Raw genomic sequence first — 25210 nt, forward strand, 5'->3', positions numbered from 1 at the left:
CATCTTCTGCCAAGCAGCCATGAGATGTGGATGGCATGCAGTCCTTCTGCACCGTCTGCTGCCAGCCAAAGATGTAAAAGATAGATGGAGTGGGTCAAAACAAGAAATAGACCAGATTTGTTTTGTACTCATTTGCCTCCTCCCCTGTCTAGGGGACTCATTCCTCTAGGTCACACTGCAGTCACTCACAGAGAAGGTGCAGCGAGGTAAATCTAGCCATGTATCAATCAGAGGCCAGGCTAACCTCCTTGTTCCAATAACAACGATAACTTAGGTGCACCATTTCTTATTGGAACCCTCCGTGCAGTCCTGCCTGAAATACTCCTTGATGTACAGGCACCCCCTTTGTTGATTTTAGCTCCCTGAAGCCAACCCTGTAAGCCGTGTCGTCAGTCGCCCCTCCCTCCGTCAGAGCAACGGCAGACAATCGTTCCGCGCCTTTTTTCTGTGCGGACGCCATACCACGGCAAGCATGGAGCCCGCTCAGCTCACTTTGGCAATTAGGAGCACATTAACCACCACACGCATTATTCAGCAGTATATGCAGCACCAGAACATGGCAACGCGATACCGGGCGAGGAGGCGACGTCAGCGCGGTCCCGTGAGTGATCAGGACATGGACACAGATTTCTCTGAAAGCATGGGCCCTGCCAATGCATGCATCATGGTGCTAATGGGGCAGGTTCATGCTGTGGAACGCCGATTCTGGGCTCGGGAAACAAGCACAGACTGGTGGGACCGCATAGTGTTGCAGGTCTGGGACGATTCCCAGTGGCTACGAAACTTTCGCATGCGTAAGGGCACTTTCATGGAACTTTGTGACTTGCTTTCCCCTGTCCTGAAGCGCATGAATACCAAGATGAGAGCAGCCCTCACAGTTGAGAAGCGAGTGGCGATAGCCCTGTGGAAGCTTGCAACGCCAGACAGCTACCGGTCAGTTGGGAATCAATTTGGAGTGGGCAAATCTACTGTGGGGGCTGCTGTGATGCAAGTAGCCCACGCAATCAAAGATCTGCTGATATCAAGGGTAGTGACCCTGGGAAATGTGCAGGTCATAGTGGATGGCTTTGCTGCAATGGGATTCCCTAACTGTGGTGGGGCCATAGATGGAACCCATATCCCTATCTTGGCACCGGAGCACCAAGCCGCCGAGTACATAAACCGCAAGGGGTACTTTTCAATAGTGCTGCAAGCTCTGGTGGATCACAAGGGACGTTTCACCAACATCAACGTGGGATGGCCGGGAAAGGTGCATGATGCTCGCATCTTCAGGAACTCTGGTCTGTTTCAAAAGCTGCAGGAAGGGACTTTATTCCCAGACCAGAAAATAACTGTTGGGGATGTTGAAATGCCTATAGTTATCCTTGGGGACCCAGCCTACCCCTTAATGCCATGGCTCATGAAGCCGTACACAGGCAGCCTGGACAGTAGTCAGGAGCTGTTCAACTACAGGCTGAGCAAGTGCAGAATGGTGGTAGAATGTGCATTTGGACGTTTAAAGGCGCGCTGGCGCAGTTTATTGACTCGCTTAGACCTCAGCGAAACCAATATTCCTACTGTTATTACTGCTTGCTGTGTGCTCCACAATATCTGTGAGAGTAAGGGGGAGACGTTTATGGCGGGGTGGGAGGTTGAGGCAAATCGCCTGGCTGCTGGTTACGCGCAGCCAGACACCAGGGCGGTTAGAAGAGCACAGGAGGGCGCGGTACGCATCAGAGAAGCTTTGAAAAACAGTTTCATGACTGGCCAGGCTACGGTGTAAAAGTTCTGTTTGTTTCTCCTTGATGAACCCCCCCGCCCCTTGGTTCACTCTACTTCCCTGTAAGCTAACCACCCTCCCCTCCTCCCTTTAATCATTGCTTGCAGAGCCAATAAAGTCATTGCTGCTTCACAGTCATGCATTCGTTATTCATTCATCACACAAATAGGGGGATGACTACCAAGGTATCCCAGGAGGGGTGGTGGAGGAGGGAAGGAAAATGCCACACAGCACTTTAAGCACAGCACTTTAAAAGTTTACAACTTTAAAATTTATTGAATGACAGCCTTCTTTTTTTTGGGCAATCCTCTGTGGGGGAGTGGCTGGTTGGCCGGAGGCCTCCCCACCGTGTTCTTGGGCGTCTGGGTGTGGAGGCTATGGAACTTGGGGAGGAGGGCGGTTGGTTACAGAGGGGCTGCAGTGGCAGTCTGTGCTCCAGCTGCCTTTGCTGCAGCTCAACCATACACTGGAGCATACTGGTTTGGTCCTGCAGCAGCCTCAGCATTGAATCCTGCCTCCTCTCATCACGCTGCCGCCACCTTTGAGCTTCAGCCCTGTCTTCAGCCCGCCACTTACTCTCTTCAGCCCGCCACTTACTCTCTTCAGCCCTCCACCTCTCCTCCCGGTCATTTTGTGCTTTCCTGCACTCTGACATTATTTGCCTCCACGCATTCGTCTGTGCTCTGTCAGTGTGGGAGGACAGCATGAGCTCGGAGAACATTTCATCGCGAGTGCGTTTTTTTTTCTTTCTAAGCTTCACTAGCCTCTGGGAAGGAGAAGATCCTGTGATCATTGAAACACATGCAGCTGGTGGAGAAAAAAAAAGGGACAGCGGTATTTAAAAAGACACATTTTATAAAACAGTGGCTACACTCTTTCAGGGTAAACCTTGAAAGTTAACATTACATACATAGCACATGTGCTTTCGTTACAAGGTCGCATTTTGCCTCCTCCCACCGCGTGAACGGATTTTGGTTGAATGCCAGCAAACATACACTGCAATGCTTTGTTCTACAGTGATTCCCCAGTACGTGTTGCTGGCCTGGAGTGGTAAAGTGTCCTACCATGAAGGACGAAATAAGGCTGCCCTCCCCAGAAACCTTTTGCAAAGGCAGAACCGCAAATGCCAGGGCAAAGTAATCCTTTCACATGCTTGCTTTTAAACCATGTATAGCATTTTAAAAGGTACACTCACCAGAGGTCCCTTCTCCGCCTGCTGAGTCCAGGAGGCAGCCTTGGGTGGGTTCGGGGGGTACTGGCTCCAGGTCTAGGGTGAGAAACAGTTCCTGGCTGTCGGGAAAACCGGTTTCTCCGCTTGCTTGCTGTGAGCTATCTACAACCTCCTCCTCATCATCTTCTTCGTCCCCAAAACCTACTTCTGTATTGCCTCCATCTCCATTGAAGGAGTCAAACAACACGGCTGGGGTAGTGGTGGCTGAACCCCCTAAAATGGCATGCAGCTCATCATAGAAGCGGCATGTTTGGGGCTCTGACCCAGAGCGGCCGTTCGCCTCTCTGGTTTTCTGGTAGGCTTGCCTCAGCTCCTTCAGTTTCACGCGGCACTGCTTCGGGTCCCTGTTATGGCCTCTGTCCTTCATGCCCTGGGAGATTTTCAGAAAGGTTTTGGCATTTCGAAAACTGGAACGGAGTTCTGATAGCACGGATTCCTCTCCCCAAACAGCGATCAGATCCCGTACCTCCCGTTCAGTCCATGCTGGAGCTCTTTTGCGATTCTGGGACTCCATCATGGTCACCTCTGCTGATGAGCTCTGCATGGTCACCTGCAGCTTGCCACGCTGGCCAAACAGGAAATGAGATTCAAAAGTTCGCGGTTCTTTTCCTGTCTACCTGGCCAGTGCATCTGAGTTGAGAGCGCTGTCCAGAGCGGTCAGAATGGAGCACTCTGGGATAGCTCCCGGAGGCCAATACCATCGAATTGTGTCCACAGTACCCCAAATTCGAGCCGGCAACGTCGATTTAAGCGCTAATCCACTTGTCAGGGGTGGAGTAAGGAAATCGATTTTAAGAGCCCTTTAAGTCGAAATAAAGGGCTTCATTGTGTGGACGGGTGCAGGTTTAAATCGATTTAACGCTGCTAAATTCGATCTAAAGTCCTAGTGTAGACCAGGGCTTAATGGTTTTAAATATATTTTATTTTTAATTTAATTTTGATCAATTGTTGACAGATTTTAATGGTTTCCAAGGCTTTCTTTAGTAGTTTGCTGTGGTCCCATCCCCTTGAGGGGAAACATCTGAATGAATATTTTAGGGGAAAAAACAGGCGTATAATGTAGGTCCTTTGTTAAATGTAGAGAATGAAAGGGAGATGGATGAAAGGGAAAAACCCGTTGGTAAATGGGCTTCTACTCCCCACAGGAATCCTGATTCCCAGTCCCCAGCTGTAGACACTACTGCCTGAAAGAAATTAATGTAGAACCAGGACTTTATTTTATCCCTGAAGTTTCAAAGATGTTTAATTTGATACAGTTTCATGTATCTGAAATCTGCTAGGGATGTTTTATTGTACTAGATTATCATCATTTAGGTGCTGCTACTCTCATAGCTCATCTGGTCCTCAGTCCTTTAGTATGGACATATATAAGGTCCTGTTTCAGCAAGCAAACATTTGTCAAGTTCCTCATTCTGGCTATCCATGGACTGGTGGCTTAACTAAAGACTAAGAGGTGACACCCAGAGTAATGATGGTGGTTGCAGGTATTAGATACCCTGACAGAAGGAGAATGGAACAAAGTATCTTCCAGCATGGCACTGGAACAACAGTCAGAGTTTAAGTCGAAAAGTTACCAGATATGTATTGCCATTTTGAGAGCTTATCTTGTATTTGGCAATCATGACATAAATGAGTAAAGGATTGTCCTCTTCTCCACTCCTTTTATTTTTTTTTTAAAAAAAACATGCATATCTCATGTTCTTTTTCTGAACGAGTAAAAGAAATAGTCAAAAAATCTCTCCTCAAGTTTTCTTTAACTCACAGTGGGATGAGCCCAAGTGCCCTCTGTTTATAATAATCCTACAAGAAAAATCAGGAATAAACCTGTATAAAGTCCACAGAAACCCTTAGTATCATCTGAGTAGTCACTGTTTCTGTGATCCATTCCACTGAGTGGAGAACTTCCTGGTAAATTAGGGAATATGAAAATGTAGAAGTAAATCTTATTAGACAGTGCTAGTGTTGGCAGAAGACGCTGCAAGTAATTTTCAAAAGGCTGATGGCAAGTGCCCCTGATGCAGTAACAACATGCTGCATGGCTTTTGAAGAATCATTCCCTCTAATGGCAGGGGTGAAAGTAATTTAAAGGACTTACCGGTACGCTGGAGTCCTGAGCAGTGGGCGTGGCCTCAACTGGGATTGGTGGGGCCCTTAGTACCTGGGCCCTTTAAATCACCCCCGGAGCTACCAGCTGCAGAGGTGGCTGGGAGTCCCGTGGCTCAGGGGCAATTTAAAGGACCTGGGGCTCCGGCCGCCACTATCGCAGCAGAGCTCCGGGCCCTTTAAATCACCGACGGAGTCCCAGGGGCTCCCGCTGCCGCCACTACCCCTGGGCTTGGGTGGAGATTTAAAGGGCCCAGGGCTCCGGCCACTGCGGGGAGCACCAGTCCCTTTAAATCACCGCCCGAGCCCTGCCGCCACTACACTGGGGTTCCAGCAGTGGGGCTCGGACGGCACTTTAAAGGGCCAGGGGCTCTGGCCACTGCAGGGAGCCCCGGGCCCTTTAAATCACCAGCCTGGGAAAGCTGGTCCAGTCTGGCACGGCATACCAGCTCTTGCCAGTACGCCGGACCAGACCGGACTGGCTTACTTTCACTGCTGTCTAACGGAGACAGGCTTGGATTCCCCGTAGAATGCTGTTTGCATTGCTTTTTTTGACTGCTCTTGTTCTTAATCCCTTGACATTAGGAGAAGGAAGTACTTGTATCCTGCTTACAGTCAAAGCTCAGTGTACATGGTGGCAAACTGGACCTAAATTCTGCATTGAGGTCCCAGCATTCTGAAGTGCTCTGGTGCGGCATACAAGCATTTCCTCAGCAGCTTCTTTTAAATTCAAAAATGGAGGATTTAAATTAATTTAATTTGAAAATGAGCAATACAGCCACAACAATAGGCCCTGTTCTACCTATTTTATATTATAATCTAGTTATTTGACTCTGTCCTCACATTGCCAGTTTTCAATATGGTGTAGATTTGTCCATTGGCAATGCATAGCTAAATTAGAGAACTTGTGAGGGAAATCTGAAGATGTGGGCGAATGGGGGTTTTGACAATGGGGGGGGGATATGGGAATGGTGCTTCTGAGATGCGCATGTTGGCTGCATAATTCTGATAAAAAGATCAGCAAGGAAATAGCTAACAAAGTTGAAATTTTAACAACTTTGTGTTTCAGAATTAATACCCCATAGATATGAATATGAAACCCAAAAACTCACATTAAATTATCAGCTTTGTTAATAGTTTAATTTTTTGTATGTTACCTGTGACACTTCAGAGTAATTGCTTCATGGTACTTCAGACTCAGAAAAATAACACAGCGTCAGTTTCCATTCAGGCCTTATTTCGAAGGTTATCGTCAAAGGCTAGAAAACTATTAAATAATAACATTTTAATTTCTAGTGACTGATGCTGCCATTAGGGATGGATTCAATAGCTATTTCTGTGGTTGTGGAATCAGGGCATGGTGCATTATGATTTTGTGTTTGCTGGTGTTTCTTGGGAAGTGTGGGGGCTAGGGAGTCTGAGGAGGTGCCTGGTGCAGATATCATGCAGAAAACAAAAAGGAGTCCACTAATTATTTTCCTTTCTTCGAATGATAGATGAACCTAAACAGAATTACATACAATTACATACAATTCAGTTACATACAATCAATTTTTGAGAACTGAGAAGAGGCTCTTTTGGAAAGTAATGGCGAAGATGGAGTAAGCTGTAGCCAGGCTGTGAATGGAGAGAGGGAATAGGAAAAACTCTTAATCTGAACCCTTACAGGTGTAGAGTTCATTCAGTTTTGTTACTTTATTTTGAATTTCTGGAACATTCCAGAAACATACCCACATCTCTCTTGGTAAAATCTACTTGGGAAAGGATGTACTTAATGACTGAAGAGTAAATGAAACCTGCAAGGTTTTCCCTTCCCCTTAGCGCCATTTTTTTCCCCCGCTTTCATTTTGCAATATCAACAAAGACTCCATTATATTAAAATAAAAACAGTGGAAAAAATGGGTAACAAAATAGAATTCAGTAGTTTTTGGTATTTTACCCCCTACACTACGTTCTTTATTTATATATTTGCCAGCTTTTTCTATCAGGTGGTACAGCAAAGCTTTTGATATGGTGTCCCACAGTATTCTTGCCAGCAAGTTAAAAAAGTGCGGATTGGATGAATGGACTATGTGGTGGATAGAAAGCTGGCTAGATTGTCGGGCTCAACGGGTAGTGATCAATGGCTCCATGTCTAGTTGGCAGCCAGTATCAAGTGGAGTATCCCATGGGTCGGTCCTGGGGCTGGTTTTGTTCAATATCTTTATTAACAATCTGGATGATGGGATGGATTACACCCTTAGCAAATTCGCAGATGACACTAAAGTGGGTGGCGGGGGGAGAGGCAGATACACTGGAGGGTAGGGATAGGGTCCAGAGTCACCTAGGCAAATTGGAGGATTGGGCCAAAAGAATCTGATGAGGTTCAACAAGGACAAGTGCAGAGTCTTGCACTTAGGAAGAAAGAATCCCATGCACCGCTACAGGCTGGGGACCGACTGGCTAAGCAGCAGTTCTGCAGAAAAGCACCTGGGGATTACAATGGATGAGAAGCTGGATATGAGTCTGCAGAGTGCCCTCATTGCCAGAAAGGCTAACAGCATATTGGCCTGCATTAGTAGCAGCATTGGAAGTAGATCAAGGGAAGTGATTATTCCCCTCTATTCGGCACTGGTGAGGCCACATCTGGAGTATTGTGCCCTGCTTTGGGGGCCCCACTACAGAAAGGATGTGGACAAAATTGGAGAGTCCAGCAGAGGGCAATGAAAATGATCAGGGGGCTGGGGCACATGATTTATGAGGAGAAGCTGAACTGGGCTTGTTTAGTCTGCAGGAGAGAAGAGTGAGGGGGGATTTGATAGCAGCCTTCAACTACCTGAAGGGGGGTTCCAAAGAGGATGGAGTTAGTTCTCAGTGGTGGCAGATGACAGAACAAGGAGCAATGGTCTTAAGTTGCAGTGGGGGAGGTCTAGGTTGGATATGAGGAAACACTATTTCACTAGGAAGGTGGTGAAGCACTGGAATGGGTTACGGAGGTGATGGAATCTCCATCCTTAGAGATTTTTAAGGCCCGGCTTGACAAAGCCCTGGCTGGGATGATTTAGTTGGGGTTGGTCCTGCTTTGAGCAAGGGGTTGGACTAGATGACCTTCTGAGGTCTCTTCCAATCCTAATCTTCTATGATTCTATGATTCTTCTATATGATGCAATGTCATTATATTGTAGAAATCATAGCAGTTCAGTAGTTTTCTAGATGTCAGCCTTCCAGGTATGTGAGCTGACAACAATTTGTATTTGTCATTTTTTTTTGTATGCTCAAAATATCATGTAGTGTTCATATACAGATATGAAAGTTTGCTTCCCATAGAGCTGAATCAAACTGCCTAATCAGAACTATAAAAATCAATAAAATTTTGAAGGGTGAGCGTTTAAGGAATATGCCAGAATTTTGGAACTCATAAAACATAAACAAGAGGTGTTGCCATCAAAACTCTGAACTATTATGATAGAAATCATAGATCTTAAAAATTAGCACATCAGTTATATTCTCCAGTTTGGCGGAAACAGCTTTTCATTAGGAAAGTCATGACCAGTAATTCTCTTGATGCCTACCTCTCATACACGTACTGCATTGCATGACTTGCTCCATGACACACTATGATTAATCACCTCTTTGTTATGGCTCAAAAATAGACCCAAATCCCTAAAAAGCGTTTCCTTATACTTCTCCTCTTTCTCTGTAGCTCCCCATTGGACATGTAAATCTGCAGATTTGATCTATGCAGTGATTTTTGTTCCAAAGTACCTGTTCTTAGAGTGGTGCTGAATACATGAACTCTGCAAAATACTGTGCAAAAATAACTGTTATTAGTCCCTGCCTAGAGTAAAGCCAGAGGCAAGCTCAGAAATAGGAAACTAGCAAAATAATGTATTTTATGGACAATGCAGTTTGTTGCAACAGATATATCCCATTAGCACTATGATGACATTAGGTGCCAGGATATTCCATTTTAACTAGATCATAAATTGTACTTTGCCTAAAGGATTTATCATCAGTTATGTTTGTGTCCCAGTCGTTTTTTTTTTTTTTTTTATGGTTTGCAATCACAAGTTGGGCCTCCCTTCAAATACATCTTTTATCAAGAAGTTGGAACTGGATCATCTTGTAAATTAGGATCAGAGCATGAGGTTGTATTTTACTGCTCCCTCCTGTTGATAAATGTTCTTTCTTTTAATCTAGCTAGCAGACAAGGCAATGAATTAAACATTAGCTGAATTGGCAAGCAAAATGCTGAAATCCTTTCCTTCTAGAGAAATGAGATATTTCACCTAGCAGGTGCCTAAATAGCCTTCTGGTTAGTCAGGATTAAAAGGGAACAAAATGTTTAAACAAACCTAGAAAACAAAACACACACCACCTTCTTAGCTTTTATGTCTTCTGGGGAAAAATACAGTATTATAAGCAATATTGTTTCCTCTGGCCATCCCATTTATGTTTGCTCCCTTGTAAACATGTCATAATCTAGATACAGAATGTGGAATTTAAATATGCCACTTTATTTTGATTGTAGGGGGGAAAAACCCTTGCCATTCTTTTAAAAATAAAAGTATTGCAGCAAATTGGGTGCAGGTAGGGTTACTTCACTTCAGTGGCATTGACTTGATATCAAATTCTGAACACCTTACTTCCACTGATGAGAAGTTAATCACATGGTTAGTCCCATTGACTTAAATGGAACTACTTGCTTGAGTAACTGCTCAGTGTAGTGAATTAGGTTTTCACAGAGTGGCCATTGAAGAGATCTCTCTTACTCTGTTTTTGTAAAATACCTAGTAGAAGTGCCCCCTTCATCTTGACTGGTATCTCTTGGTGCTACTGTAAACTAAATAATATGAATCGGCAGTAATATTTTCAGTTTATGTAGATTTTTAAGGTGTCTGGTTCCCAAACTAGCTGAGTGTGGATTTGGACACTAGTAGTTAAATTATTCCTAAATCATATGCAACCAGTTTTTTTGACCAGCCAAAAAGAATGTTTTCCTGAAATCTGCAAAAATTCTGATATTAAATTATTTTAAATGAAACTCTTAAATCTCTTTGCTTTCTTTAGAATGCAGAATAAATGAAAGTAATGCAACTACAATATATGCTTTAAAAAATAAGTTCGGTGTTCTTACAAACAATCCTTTTAGTTTGACATAACTAGCAAAGAACAATTTCATAATGATAAATGTAACTTAAAACGTTACATGTGGTTGCCTCTTGATGACACCATGAAAAATGTGATTCAACTCTTGTCTTTGTTCTTTTTACTTTATGTACTAGTGGGGAGGGGCTAAGAGCCCTCACCGGACCAAGATTCAGTTACTGTATTTTTTCCATGGATCTACAAAGTTCCACTGGAGCTCAGTCTGAGGTCTATGGCAATCTTCCACCCAGAAAAGAAAAGCGAGGCATTACGATTCTCTTCCATATGTATATGTGAAAGCTGGTCCACAATTAAGATATCGGATGCCCTACTTATTCAAATTTCCTATGCACTTAAAAACATTCTCCTTTAACTGAAGTTACAGTATATGTGCCTTGTCAGTACCATTTCTTCATTTGGCTCTGATCCCTCTAACACCAAGGCATATATTTAATCTTTAGGCACATGAGTGGTCCCACTGAAGTCAATAGTTCTATATTAGACAAGTTCTTTACACATGTAACTAGTCCCTCTAACCATTATTGTTTCACTAATGACCATTTTGACATAAACATCCAACCCATGTACTTATCTCACAATTCCAAAGTCTCCCATGCATTCTAGAGTGCTCCCTTACCCAACTGCTTCAACTTCCATGCTTCCCCCTTCACAGCCCCTTCAGTGCAGTTAGCTTGGTCAGTATAAACATCCGTGTCCCACTGAAAATTTCAAATGTAGGGTCAGAGTTAAACACATCAAATCTAATATAAAAATAAATAACATGGGACATTGTATTCATTATATTATTCATTTTCACACTTAATGTCCAGCCTGATGCACTAGAGTTCTGCAAAAATTAGGGCACCTTGCAAAAACTAGGGGATTTCTGTCCATCTAGCTGCAAGGTACATAGGTCTTGGTTATAACACTAAACTGAATCCTTGCTCTAACCTTGAAGATTATTTTATAGTGCTGAATATTAACATTAAATGAATCCTGGGATGTTGATCAGAATAAAAACAACTACCTAATTCTCTATGGATGTACTGTATGTGAGGACATGACCCCTCATTGTATTTCATGTGTTATACTTCTAATCTCATTGCCTGCGGTGAAAGAGGCCCAGTATTGTGGTGATTACAAATATGATTCTGAATGTTGAACTGAGTTTCTTAATCAATATTATTGGGCAAAGATTGTAAAGTTGTCTTTGCTAAATATTGTAAATTATTTAAAAGTCAGAATAATATGTTTCAAAGGAACAATAGAATATCTCTTATTCACTCTCCTCTCCTGCCCAGTTTATCAGACAGTCATCAATCCGAGTCACTAACTTAGGGTATATAGAAGAACTACAGAATATGTGCCCAAACTAAGAAATATTTTGATTCACCTGGTGGAGAGGAAGATACCCATAATAATGTGCGAGAGAGAACTACTCACTTATTGATGTCTGTGACTCTTTATATGAGTTTTGGTCAATTGCATTTCTTTTTCTTGCCATGTCCTTTAGAGTGGATATTCTCAATTCAGATTCATAGGCCACATGTAAAATGCCTGGCCTTGCACCCTGCGGAACACACAAAAATGTTGCTGCCTTTTTTATTCTCCGCTCCCCACCGGCCCTGAATGAAGTATAAACGATTCCCTCCCCTATCCACCAAATCGCCATCTCCCAAACTGACATTCCAGTGTGAGTAATGGGGAACTTCCAAGGAAATGGACAGAAATATGCCTCTCACTAAACTAGTATTATACCCACAAATCTTAAGACACTTATTACATAAAGGGCAACTGTGGGTTTATCCTACTTCATACTCTCTCCTCAGAATCTCTTCTGGTGACTGGCTTGGATCTAGGAAGGGGGCCAAGAGGTTAATATAGGAAAGAACTATGAATAGCCATGTCTGCCTGTTAAGAACCTATCTAAAAAGGAAATGAAGAAAAAGCAGTTACTAAAACCTGTTGGGTGATGAGGTGGGCTGTAGGTGTGGATTAGATTTAAACTCATATCCCTAGACCCTTGGGTGTTGGACACCAATTCTCTCATAGAGATAAAATACCCTGTGCCTTCAGAGAGACTGATGCTTGCTGTACAGAGAGACTTCATGGCCATTCTGGAGGGAATTCTTCATTCACATTCCTATCAGCAATAAGCATTCACTTTGATGACCAACAGTCTTTCTGATGACCAGAAATAAACTAGAGAGAGAGGAAGATTTTTTTAGCAAGGTGAAATGAAGAATGGTTAAATTTCATGTTTTGTCTTTTTCAGAGCATTGCCACTGGAAAGAATGAAAGTGGCTACACACTATTTAAGCTTGACTGCTACAACAATTTAAAATTCCCCTCACAATATATTTTAGAAACAATATTTCATTTGATCATCTGCAGAGCTTAATCTAGCTCTGGAAAATAAAAGGCAGATGACATTTTGCCTTTTCTCAGCTATGGTGTCTTGCATCTCAAAAAGATGGTAATCTTGGAACAAAAAGTGTTTGTTTTTGCTGTAGCTTTGTTATTGATAAATGTTCTGTCTTTTCCTCTCCCTTCAGGAAGAAAACATGAATTAAACATTAATTGAACCATATTGACTGCCAGAGTGTAGAAATCTTATTGTAGATGTTAGAGAGTGCAGAAGGCTGCAGGACAAATTGCTGTTTCTTCATTGATTATTTCAGTAGTAAAAGAGACTTGTTGACAGAGTGCTGTTCTGATGTGAATAATATTTACTCCCATAATATTGCAAGAGAGGTGAGAGGAACTGGAGTGTCACATTGTTTAACGTACAGTCTGTTCAATTAAAGGGAGGTGGGAAGTGCTCCCCTTCAGTCATTTCTTGGCTACTAACTACATTAAGACTTTCAGCCTTTGTAAAAGAAAAAGGCCATAGAGAATAATTTCCTACTGGTGTTTGTGAAATGTTCCCCTCCCCATTTCTTTTTGCTACAAAAAATGTGTGTCTGCCTTTTTCTTTCTTGTTGCTCTTCCCTGTGTCTTGTAATAGGCTTTCCAGTACCCATAGTAACGCATATTGAAAGTGACTAGCAAAGAATCCCAAAGCTAAGATTCTTGAGATACATGACTGCACTAGAATTTAAACCAAACACACACTAGGCTCAGAATGAAAGACCCCTAAAGCACTGAGTCAGTGAATGAAGGGAGGATTTGAAAACTTGCGAGGTCTCAAAGATTGCCCTAACGCATCTATACAAAGGAAACTGACTAAAATAATTAATCATACTTTTGTCTTGTTGGCTTGTGTTTCATATAACAATCTTTCTGCAAATAGCTTAAACATAAACAATGCTCAGAAAAATTTCTAGTTAGAGCAGGTGGGTGTATAGAGCATATCAGAACAATAAAATACACTGGCATGTATACACTGTATAATTTTTGAACTATGCAAAAAGCGTTCCATGGATAAATATGTTTTTCTTTCATCTGTGTGCGTTGTAACCATTAATCCTATGTGACCCAGGTGCATTATACACAGTAAAACACACACATAACTTCATTGTTTCCCATCCCTTTTCTAGCAATTAAACAGCCATGTTTATAAATAGATACATATTTGAATTTCTCAGAGGGCCCTGATTTCAGTGATACTAAACATTTAATACCTTTTTGTAGCAGCCAAACTCTCTCTGGGACTCATAGTATCAGGAAATCTCATTTGCTTTTTCATTGTGAATTTTGCAGATCAGCACCTCCCATAAGTCATAGCATAACAGTGGCTGAAAAGTGAGATACTGTACCTTGATATGTATACCAATTTTCTTAATATTGGTGTGTGTCTCTCTCTTTTTTTTTTTTTTTTTGTTAAATGCAGTTAGTGCTGAGTTGACAGAGCACTGGTGAAAAAAGTCATCTTATTACTCTCAGGACAAGTACAACAGAGGAGGCAGTGGTACAAACCTCCCCATATAGCTCACTAAAGTATTTCAGCTTTGAGCTGAAGAGGACATCTGTAAGGATAAGAGCGTAGTTCACTCTCCATGCTCACTCTCACCTAGAGCTCTCTGCTGCGACTGCCAATAAGGGCGATAATTGGGAAGTCTTAGGCATAGAAACAGAATGCCTTACTATGTCTAAAATCCTCTTAACTGTATCCCTCCATATTAGCCCCACGGAGCTTTCGTGGCTTCCTAAATTCATGTGTGATAATATTTTGCGATCCAGATACCCTTCCATTGAGGACTGGAACCCCTTTCACTTAAGGTATGTCTATGCTGTGATAAAAAAAACCACTGCACCAACAGGGGTGCTGGAACAATTTTTCTAGTGGGGTTGCTAAAAGCAGAAACCATGTATTTGGGAGCAGTATGTGTTACAAAGGGACCAGCCAGGGTCCAGGAACTACACTTTTCCAGTCTGAGAAACTGTATCCTGAAGGCCTATCTCCCAGATTTGGCTGAATAACCTTCTATAATTGGTTGTGGCACGTTACTAGCTTCCCTCTTCATGTGCCACATGTTTGCTTTTGCTTATGTATCCTGGCTCCCCCTTTATGTTAATGGACATATAGAAATGTGGTGTGTTTCAGCCACAGCCTGGGTCAAGGTCCAATATTGAGAAGGTCTGATTTGCTGCTTCCTCTGATGGAAAGAAATCCTGAGGGATTACAAACTAAGGCATATGGAGACCAGATCTTCCTCCCCAAAAGACTTCTTTCCCCTTCACAAGAAATCTGAGAATTTACCTGTGGTAGGCAGGAGTTACAAGGAAAGGCAGAGGAGTGTGAGGATGAGACACCAGATAGGATGATGAGGTTTTTACAAATACTGTTATGTGAAGTTTAAGATGTAAAGGGGAATGTTTGTTTGAGAGTTAATATTCATGCAAGAAATTATTTTAGAAAGTGGCTTTGCCTTCCCAGCTGGGAGTTATAGTCCATGTTGTAGGTAGTTGTCAGGAGTAAGGAGAGAGAAATCATAGAACTATAGGACTAGAAGGGACCTTGAGAAGTCAACTAGTCCAGTCCCCGTACTCATTGCAGGGCTAAGTATTATTTAGACCATCCCTGAAGAGGTGTTTCACTGACCTGTAGTGAAAAATCTCCAATGATAGAGATTCCACAACCTCCCTAGGCAATTTATTCCAGTGCTTAATCACACTGACAGGAAATTTTTCCTAATGTCCAACCTAAACCATATCTGCTGCAATTTAAGCCCATTGCTTCTTGTCCTATCCTCAGAGATTAAGGAGAATAATTTTTCTCATTCCTTCTTGTAACAACCTTTTATGTACTTGAAAACTTTTATCATGTCCCCTTCAGTCTTCTTTTCTCCAGACTAAACAAACCCAGTTTTTTCAACCATCCCTCATAGGCCATGTTTTCTAGACCTTTAATTCTTTTTGTTGCTTTTCTGTGGACTTTTTCCAATTTGTCCACATTTTTCCTGAAATGTGGCACTCAGAACTGGACACAATACTCCAGTTGAGACCTAATCAGCATGGAGTAGAGTGGAAGAATTACTGCTCCTCTCTTGCTTACAACACTCCTGCTAATACATCCCAGAATGATGTTCCCTTTTTTTTGCAACAGCGTTACACTGTTCACTCATATTTACCTTGTGATCCACTATGACCCCCAGATCCCTTTCCACAGTACTCCATCCTAGGAAGTCATTTCCCATTTTGTAATAGTGCAACTGATTGTTCCTTCCTAAGGAACTTTGCATTTGTCCATATTGAATGCTGGTTGCATTGGAAGTTATTTGCTGGAGGCTGAGGCTTCCTGTTTGGTGCTTCTCATCAAGCATTATGGCAACTGAATGAAAGCACATTCCTGAATCTGTTTGTCTGTGTGTGTTTGGTCTAGAGTAAACACACACACACACACACACACAACCCCCCCCCCCCAGAAAATACTTTTGCAACTTAACTTTACACAGAGAACTATGGAAGATAATAGACTGTGCAGACTTAACCTATCTCAAACCCTCTCCTGCTGGGATACAGCAGGTAAGTATTACAGGGACAACAAGGAAAAAAAAACCCCTTTCCAAATATACTAGATACAGAGACAAGAGACTGGTCTGTCATTAGATGTCCAACTGTGCATAAAAGTTGCATATATTCTTCCTTCTCAAAACTGCCTGTTACATAAGGCTTATATTAAGGTTAAGTGATTTAGCTTGGATTAAATTCCAGCCCATTTTAACACTAGAAGTTTAAGTGATCCAAACCAAATCCGATTATGTGGTCGTTTCACATATCTTATGAAAGTGGTGAGATGTTAGTTAAGGTGAACACAGATTGTTTGCTATCTGTCCCCCTTTCCTCCCATCCTACAAAAGATTACAGACCATCAACAGGTCCATCTCCTGGGAAGCAAGAAGGCAGATTTATAGACTCCCAAGCACCCCCACCCCGACCTTCAGTATTCTTTGCGTCCTCTCCTGTAATTTTGGAATTCAGCTCTCAGCTCTCTCAACTTCTCCTTTCTGCATTGAACTCTGAAATAGGGAGAGGGAGAAGTGGGAGAAGAACAGGAAGGACCTTGCTGAAAGAAGGCCAACACTAAGCACCATCTAGTGATTTTACGCCATTTGAACAGGTTTTGAAAGCCAACAAGTCATGGAAATCACGCACCAGGGAATTTTACATCATTTGTGCAGGCCCCCACTGTTGGATCTGATCCTGCATAATAGGGGGGAGGGTCATAACACCCTCTGGGATGTTTCATCTCTAGGTTGCAGGCCACCCTTAAGGTGGATTTTTTCAGGCTGCATGGTGGTCTGTTTTTTTGGGGAGAGCATTTCATGTCTCAGTAGTAGGGTCAAATTGTCAGGAATCTTGTCATTCCTGAAGCCTCCTTTAGTACCCTCCTGCATTGCCTGTCTGTACAGCTACTATGCCTGAGATTTGAAAGGCAGTGGTTCAATGCCCACTGAACTCTCCGTAACAATGTGTATAATTCGTATTCTCACTGCATTCATAGACATTTAGACCAACCCTCCTCTCACTTTCTATATTTGTTGAACTCAGGCCTGATCATGATTTTTCTAAATTTGAGGATAGTCCAGCCCAACATCCTGAATCCAAATACACCTGAACTTTAGGGAGGTCTGATCTGAAATTCACAGCTGGATTCCATCGCTGTAATGGACTGAACCATTTGATACATACAGCATCATGCTTTGAAGTTTAGATCTGGTTGCTTAAGTTTATTTCTGGGCCAAATACCTTTCTAGGCATCTTACTAATCAGTGATACCTCACTGGTTCAATATCTGTGACAAATAATATTGAGGACAGTATGTCTATTTCTTGAATAGCCCGTGCAAAGCTGAATTGTTTGTTATTGGGTTTTTTAATATCTTGGACTTGATTCTCCACTCTGTTGCATGGGCTTTTATATCAGTGTAAATGCAGTGACATAACGCTGGCATCATGGAGTGGAGAAGAAAGCCCCTCATTTTTTTCTATTCACACTTTGGGAATTGTTCTCCTGTGGTGGTGGTGGTCGTAGTAGTTTTCTCTTATTTGTGTGTGGGTTTATTTCCTAGTTTTATTTCTTATGATACCTGGATCCATGATTTCTTGGTATCCATTATTATGTCTTCTTTGTGTCACCACATCATTACTAATTATTATTATTTTATTATATATTCTTGTATTTTATTTTATTATGTGTGTTTGTTTATTTAAACTCTGGTTTGACCTTTAGATAATCGTAACATCCTTCATTCTAAATTTCCTTCCTTTCTGTTCAGATCTTTGTCATTATTTAAATTAGTGTTTTGTCTGATAACAATGAGTACTTTCCTTGCTCTAACTTGTAAAATGCCTAACTTCGTTTAATCAAATATTAATTCAGTCATTAAAAGGTTAATTGATTATATATATATATATATATATATATATTAATTGATTTACAGATTGATGATGTAGGTTGTGTTCAACTAAAATTACAGTATACCCCCAACAGCTTTATGCAGCCAACTCAAACAGTGTTCGGTGGTGACCTGTCAAATATTAATTCTCCTGTTTAATCTGGAATCACAGAATGACCATTTTCTACAATAATTACCTGGGTAACTCCTCCAGAAAGATTTTAGTGTTAGGCCTTCTTACTAGTATATGGAATCAGGGAAGTATCCTTTAAGAAATGAACTTTTCCATTAGTTCTGGAACATGTTGATACTGGAAAGGTAAATATAAAGTACAGCTTCTACATAAGATTTTTTTCTCTCTGACTGTATAGTAGTAAACTATATTTTTTTCAAGTGCTGCAATTAGTATTCTTGCTTACATGAAAGTACAGCATGACTCAACAGTTAATTTTGCAATATATAGAATATAGTCATTACATACATTTTTGGGTGAATCCAAAACTTTAGTGAGATTTCAAAAAATACCAAGTTTGCATGTTTCTCCATTGCATCTTTCCCAGACCTCTGTAGGTCTGGGAGTTTGCATGAGGGGGAAGAGATTCATGGCTTGGGAGGGACTGGGGCAGGGCTTCCCTGTGGGTGCGAGTCATAAATCTACCTAAAAGTTAATAACACAGCCTGAGTTTGGATCATCTTTTGCCTGGGAGCCTCTCCGCATTGGAGAACCTCCTTGCTTTGGTGGGGAGAGGATATTCCAGGAACATCCATCAACGGCAGTAGCCGTAAGAGCAAGATTCCCAGGAACCCAACACTGCTAGGGAGCAAGAAGGAGAGAAGCGTCCCACAACCAGCATGAAAGCATGCTGACAGCCTAGTCACCCTACTGTCTCCAGAAGAGCCTCCTGAGATATGTGAGTTCTGAGGAATTGAATGCCCGGATCATTCCACACTGGGGACTTCCCCTGCATGAAGATTCTGGCAAAAATGCTGTGAGCCTTCCTCCTCTGCTGCCCTCCACCTCACCAAGGAGAGAATAAATTGTGTGTGTATCTGAGTAGTTGGTCTGTAATATCTGCTCCCTGTAAGGTATTACAAATACCTTGTGCACGTCCAGTAAGGAATTGTATATCAGCCTATGCTTTCCATAGCGCGATGTCTTCGGGCAGACAGTGATTTTAGTTGTCTTTCTCCTTCCTGGAGCACATGCCTAATGCAAACTAGTTGGAGAAATCTGAACCATGAAATGTAAGTATTGATAACAGATAGGGGTGGGCAGGAGAGAAGGTAAGTGCACCACTTACTTGGCAAGAACTGGATTTAAATATGAATTCATCCTCCATAAATAGAAATTATTTTGGGGACCAGCCCTGACCTAGAAATTCGGTATGCAGTTGTCTTTAGAAGAAGACATTCAGGAATGCCACAAAAGTGATTCATTTAAGTAAATATACTGTATCATCTGTCTCCGTGTTGATGGTGTTGCCGCTCCTCATTCCCTGTGGCATTATAACACCTCGAGAAATATAATGTTCCAACTTACTGTGCTATATAAAAGCTGTAAGTAACTTTTAATAATAAACTTCAAGTTATTGAGAATTACATACAAATACATTTTCTTTTTGAATTGGAAAGGAAGGCTTCTGCACAGCTAGATGTTCAAACTCCAATGCCTCAATATACTGCAATATATATTATTAATTTTTTTTAAATGAAAAGACTGTTTGCCCATTGAATTATCCCTTTTGTCTTAAGCCCACTGTAAGAGGTATAATCTCCTTTTCCTCTGTGTATAATTGCCATTAGTGGTTTATACATGGTATGGAAAAAAAAACAGACTCTTTCATGCAAACACTACAAAGGTAGAGTTCAGCACACAGGTAGCTTTAGTGTTTTTATACATATTTTTTCCCATCTAGTATTATTCATATTATTAATCTTATAACTAAGCATAACAGTATGTCCACAAGACATTTTCAGTCACTCAAGTTGTTTCTATTAGGAAAATGTCCTAGTTCATAATAATCATACTTGCAGATCATCCTTGAAGAGAAGACATGGCAATTCTATCATCCACTGCATTTTTTAATGACTTGTAACTTAAAAAAAATAGTTATGCTCCATTTTTACCTATTACATTTCAATTTTTACCTTATTTTTCAAGTCTTGTTCATTTATATTTACTCTGATAAATCTACATCATTCAGCTGATTCTGCTATTTCCTTGTCCCTTCCTATATCTGCAGCTAGTATACTTGTGGGCCATAGCGTAGCCACAGATTTCTTAATCAGCTAAATAAATTCAGTTGTTTTATTTGTTATAATGGATGAGTCCTATCTGTCTAGATCAGATTCATTGCAGGTATAAAGTCCTGCCAATGACTGATCAAGTTGCTATGTGGTTGTTTCTTTTTCTTCTTCTTCTTCTTTCTCATTCTAATTCAACCAGCCAGTGGTATTAAACCTGGTTTTCTCAGGCAACTTCAATTTGCAAAAACTGATCAGGTCAATCTATTGTCCTTGCTGACAGCCCAAGATGCAGCAGGCCTACTGCACAATAGGCAGCCTACAGGGGTCAAAGCCTGCATGTGGCTGATAACAGTGCTATTCTTGGATGGAAAACACCATGATTAGTGAGCTTCAATTTGCCTCAGCATGGGACTATAGCTCAATGGCAAATCCTAAAGAAGCCACATTTAGGAATCTCTTCTGTCCCTATATTTTATTTAAAAGTGGAAGCTGCAAACTCAGAGATCTGAACACTATTATTTCCCCCTCCCCACCCCCACCCAAGTGAACCCTACAATAAATAATCAAGGATGGTAGAAGCTGGGGGGGGGGGGGGATGAAGTTCAGAATTATTACCTTGCCTTCTCACGTTATCCATACAACTCTACAGAGATCTAACATGTTAGAGTTAAATTGTGTCTTCTATTTTCCAGGCTTAATGATTTAGCTGTGAATGTGGTTGAGGATCTCTGTAATTTATATAATTATATACAATTGCCTACTCAGGCTGTGACCACTTTCCAGTAAGTTGATCATTTCAGAAGTGCTAAAGAAAATTATATATAGATATATGCTCTCATATGTTTCATCCTGAAGGATCTCAAAGCACGTTAGAAACTGATATGCAGTATAAATTATATATGGGAATCCCTTATTCCACCATTGCTATTCAGCACTGAAACATTACCCAGCCTTTTGGGAAAGAAAGCAGATCAAATGTACAGAAGTGAGGAGATGGAATAAGAAGAAATTTCTTGCACGTTGTTATAAACATTTATGTATAAATTGGTTGATTCTTTCTACATATGATTTCATGGAGACTTGAAATCTTTTAATTGTTGATGTTGAATCTGCAGCAGGTTCACCATTTCAGAAGCTGTTAAGCAGCACCCTACTGTACAATATTAAACAGGCAACTACAACCAACTAAAATGAAGGAGTTTTGTCACCTTCCTCCTCAGCACTGCCATTTAGCCAAAGCTTACCATAAGCACGCCTATGAGAACTAGGAATCCTAGCATTAGAACCTGGCTTCTAAAAGAGCCCAGAATAAGATATGTAATCATTGAGTGGAAAAAAACTGATGGCATGCTCTCCCTCCCACCCATCTCTTTTTTTCCTTTAGTTATCAATGCAGGAAGATATCAAAAATGTGAATTCCTGGGGAGTTGCTTCTGAGATATTACAGAAGCAAGTAGAATAAAACAGTAGATTAGAAGTGATGGTTTGAGCACATAATTTCAGATCTGGTGGGTGATCTTGTTAACACGCTTTGTTTTGAAACTCTGTTGGGGCTGGGAGTGATTGCAATAGAGGGTAGATCTGAATGTTGTATAGCAGCAGGGGAATAACGAACTGAGTGAGCAGCAAACCATTAAACTTCTTGGATAGTGTCTAGACCTTAAGTGAAGTCTAATGAGAAAAGAGGACATCATTAGTACATAAAATAGCCAGTGGAAGAAACAAAACAGTCTGATGCTGAAGTTATGTAGTGCTCCTATTTCTTAAGATCAGGGTAGGGCTACATAGTCCCAAAGTATCAAGCTGCTTCCACGATGGAGGAGAAAGAGAAGCACAAGTCACTCAGGGAAACTGAATCATATGGCTCACAAAGGGAATGTCATCAAAAAAGCAAGAGAGAATCAGTACGTTGATAGTAGGATAGAAAGAATGGGAAAAAACATATGAAGATATTCAGTGAAGGCACCATTTATAGAGATTCTTCCTTGGATGAGTTTGAGTATGATCACACTACAAAGAGCTAAAGTGCAGACAACATGAACAATGAGCAAAGAAGCAAGTTTATAAAAAGCAATTAAAGTCAAAATGGAAAAAATAAAAGAGAGAGTTATTGAGCTTTAATTCTGAGGTCTGGAACAGAATAAGAATTTAAAATTTCTGGATCAGCTATTGATGGGGTTGAAACCACATGAGACTATATATATATATATATATATATATATATATATATATATATATATATATATATATATATATATATATAGGACTTGAAGTGCTCAGACCTTTGCTGAATGACTGTAGTTCACCCGCATGGGCATTAATGATACTGCCAGGTCTGACTGTGAGCAGATCAGCAGTAACTACATAGGTCTGGGAGCTAGAGTGAAGGAGTTGGAGACTTAGATCATGTTCTTGTCCATTCTCCTGGTTGAGGGTAAGGTCCCAGGCATGGACAACCCCATCTGGAGATGAATGGTTGGCTGCACAGATTATGTCGAAAGGTAGGAAAGCTTTGGCTCCCTCTGCCATGGGATGCTGTTCCAGGAAGGAGATCTACTGGAAAGAGATGGGATCCACCTGACCAAGAAGAGGAAGAGCATCTTCACGCACTGACTCACCAACAAATTATTAAACAATCAGTTTGTAAGCACCTAGAGGATAATAAGGTTATAAGGAATAACCGGCATGGATTTGTCAAAAACTAATCATGCCAAACCACCCTAATTTTTTTCTTTTCCAGTAAGTTACTGGCCTACTGGATTGTGGGAAGCTGTAGACAGGATATATCTTGATTTTAGTAATGCTTTTGGCACAGTCCCACATGACATTCTCATAAGCAAACTAGAGAAATGTGGTCTAGGTGAAATTATTATAAAATGGGTGCACAGCTGGTTGAAAGACTGTACTCAAAGAGTAGTTATCAAAGGCTCACTGCCAAACTGGGAGAACATATCTAGTGGGGTCCCACAGGGGTCGGTCCTGGGTCTGGTACTATTCAATATTTTCATTAATTACTTGGATAATAGAGTGGAGAATGTGTTCATAAAAATTGAGGATGACCCCAAATTGGGAGGAATTCCAAGCACTTTTGAGGACAATATTAGAATTCAAAATGACCTTGACAAATTGTCTGAAATCAGCAAGATGAAATTCAGTAAATAAAAGTGAAAAGTACTTCACTTAGGAAGGAAAAATCAAACACACAATTGCAAAATGGGGAACAACTGGCTAGGTGGTAGTACTGCTGAAAAAGATCTGGGGATTATAGTGGATTACAAATTGAATCTGAGTCAACAATCCAGTGCAGTTCAGTAAGAGGCTAATATTATTCTGGCGTGTTTCAACAGGACTGTTATATTTAAGACATGGGAGGCAATCGCCCTGTTTACTCAAAAAATGCAAGGAACAAGAAGTGGTAATATGGCTTCATGAAGGAGTGCTGAAGGATCAGAGGGTAAAGCATGCTGGAAATAGAGAAGGAGGATTTAAACCAAACAAGAACAGATAGATTGAATTAAGGTTTAAAAGGGCGAAGGGTAGACATTATTGGTAGCAAAACAGATCAAAATGAATTTTTGTTTGTCCAAATATATCAGACAGAAAACAAATCCTAGAGAGAAAATAGTTAAATTAATAAAAGAGAGGAAGAAGGTAAAATAATGATTTTAAAATGACTGAACTCATGAAGTGCTTTTTAAAATGACTGAACTGCAGAAGTAAAATAGGGAAAGCAGTAAGGACAGTTAAGAAGTAATGAAGACCTTGTAAATGCAGTGGTTTAATATAAAATATCTAAAAGAATACAGTAAAACCTCAAAGTGTACATTTATCTGACATGCACAAATCGTTATTTTTCTTCCCCACTTTTCAGCAACCAGATAGCAGAACAATGCTATGAGATCTTACATTACTAGAATTGCTTTGCTTTTACATAATGTACAATATTCAATACTGTGTTGGAAAGTCATAAATAATTAGAACTATACTACATTTGTCAAAGAAGTGGGAGGGAGAATACATTTCATATAGCATTATTAGGATGTGTATAGTGCCATACATGTACACAGCAATTTATAGGCAAATATAAATACAGTGGTTCTTCCTCAAGAGTCTTCTAATCTTCTGTTAGCCCAAAACACAACAAAAGGACAACAGGCTATTCAAGATGAGGAGAGGTGATTTGGACAAAGGTATACAAATGTGGCATGGACATTGGATCATTCGTGCTGGAACTATGGGTGCTGTGGTGTAAGGCAGCACCCCCTTGCTTGAAGTGGTTCCCATCATATGCAGGGTTTATAGTTTCAGTGGCTCTCAGCACTAAATAAATTGTTCTAGGACCCCTGCCTTGGGGACAACTGGAGAACAGAGATTAAAGGTTGTTTTCTTCATGGATTCCTTGTTTGTTATTTATTTTATTTTAATTTGGAATAGCATTGGCCAGTACGTTCTTCAGCCCGCGCCGCTTCCAGTAGCTCCCTTTGGCCTGGAGCAGCAAACCGCGGCCAGTGGGAGCCGCGATCGGCCGAACCTGCGGACGCGACCAGTAAACAAACCGGCCCGGCCCGCCAGGGGCTTTCCCTGCCCAAGTGGCGGAACAAGTTTGGGAATCACTGGTCTATGATGTAGACAATCAATACTTATACACAATTGGTAGGTCCAGCTGAAGTGTCCTTGGTTGTTAAGGAAATTAGCAAATTAATTTACTGACCCTCTGGCAATTATTTTTCACAATAATGGTGAGTGGGCAAGTACCAGAGTATTGGAAACAGCAAATGTGGCACTGGTCTTTTTAAAAAACGGCAACAAATCAGTCCTGGAGATTACTGTCCAGTAAATCTGACTTCAAATGTGTGTGGGGGCTGGGGTATAATATGAGTCTGTAAGAACGTTGGCTGGGATT

The 25210-nt window shown here is 41.2% G+C and overlaps 2 protein-coding genes across 4 annotated transcripts in view; one reads left to right on the forward strand and one right to left on the reverse strand.

Moving 5' to 3' along the window:
- DSCAM (DS cell adhesion molecule) overlaps positions 1-25210 on the forward strand; it is a 645287-nt gene that overhangs the window by 189334 nt on the left and 430743 nt on the right. The gene's annotated exons all lie outside the window — the stretch shown is intronic.
- On the reverse strand, positions 2025-3812 carry LOC142070996 (uncharacterized). The gene is made up of 2 exons (XM_075125116.1): positions 2955-3812; positions 2025-2566 (listed from the first exon to the last, which is right to left on the reverse strand). The coding sequence occupies exons 1-2, from the start codon at positions 3532-3534 to the stop codon at positions 2025-2027; spliced, it is 1122 nt and encodes a 373-aa protein (XP_074981217.1). The 5' UTR covers positions 3535-3812.

This window comes from Caretta caretta, chromosome 1, assembly GCF_965140235.1.
Source record: "Caretta caretta isolate rCarCar2 chromosome 1, rCarCar1.hap1, whole genome shotgun sequence".
In the NCBI taxonomy this organism is placed as follows: domain Eukaryota; kingdom Metazoa; phylum Chordata; order Testudines; family Cheloniidae; genus Caretta; species Caretta caretta.

Bases quoted from the DNA above. Each gene is read 5' to 3' on its own strand.
- LOC142070996 (XM_075125116.1), bottom strand. From the start codon at position 3,534: ATGCAGAGCTCATCAGCAGAGGTGACCATGATGGAGTCCCAGAATCGC. The intron at 2,567-2,954 runs GTGAGTGTACCT...TTTCTCCACCAG, and splicing joins AGGCGGAGAAGGGACCTCTG to CTGCATGTGTTTCAATGATC.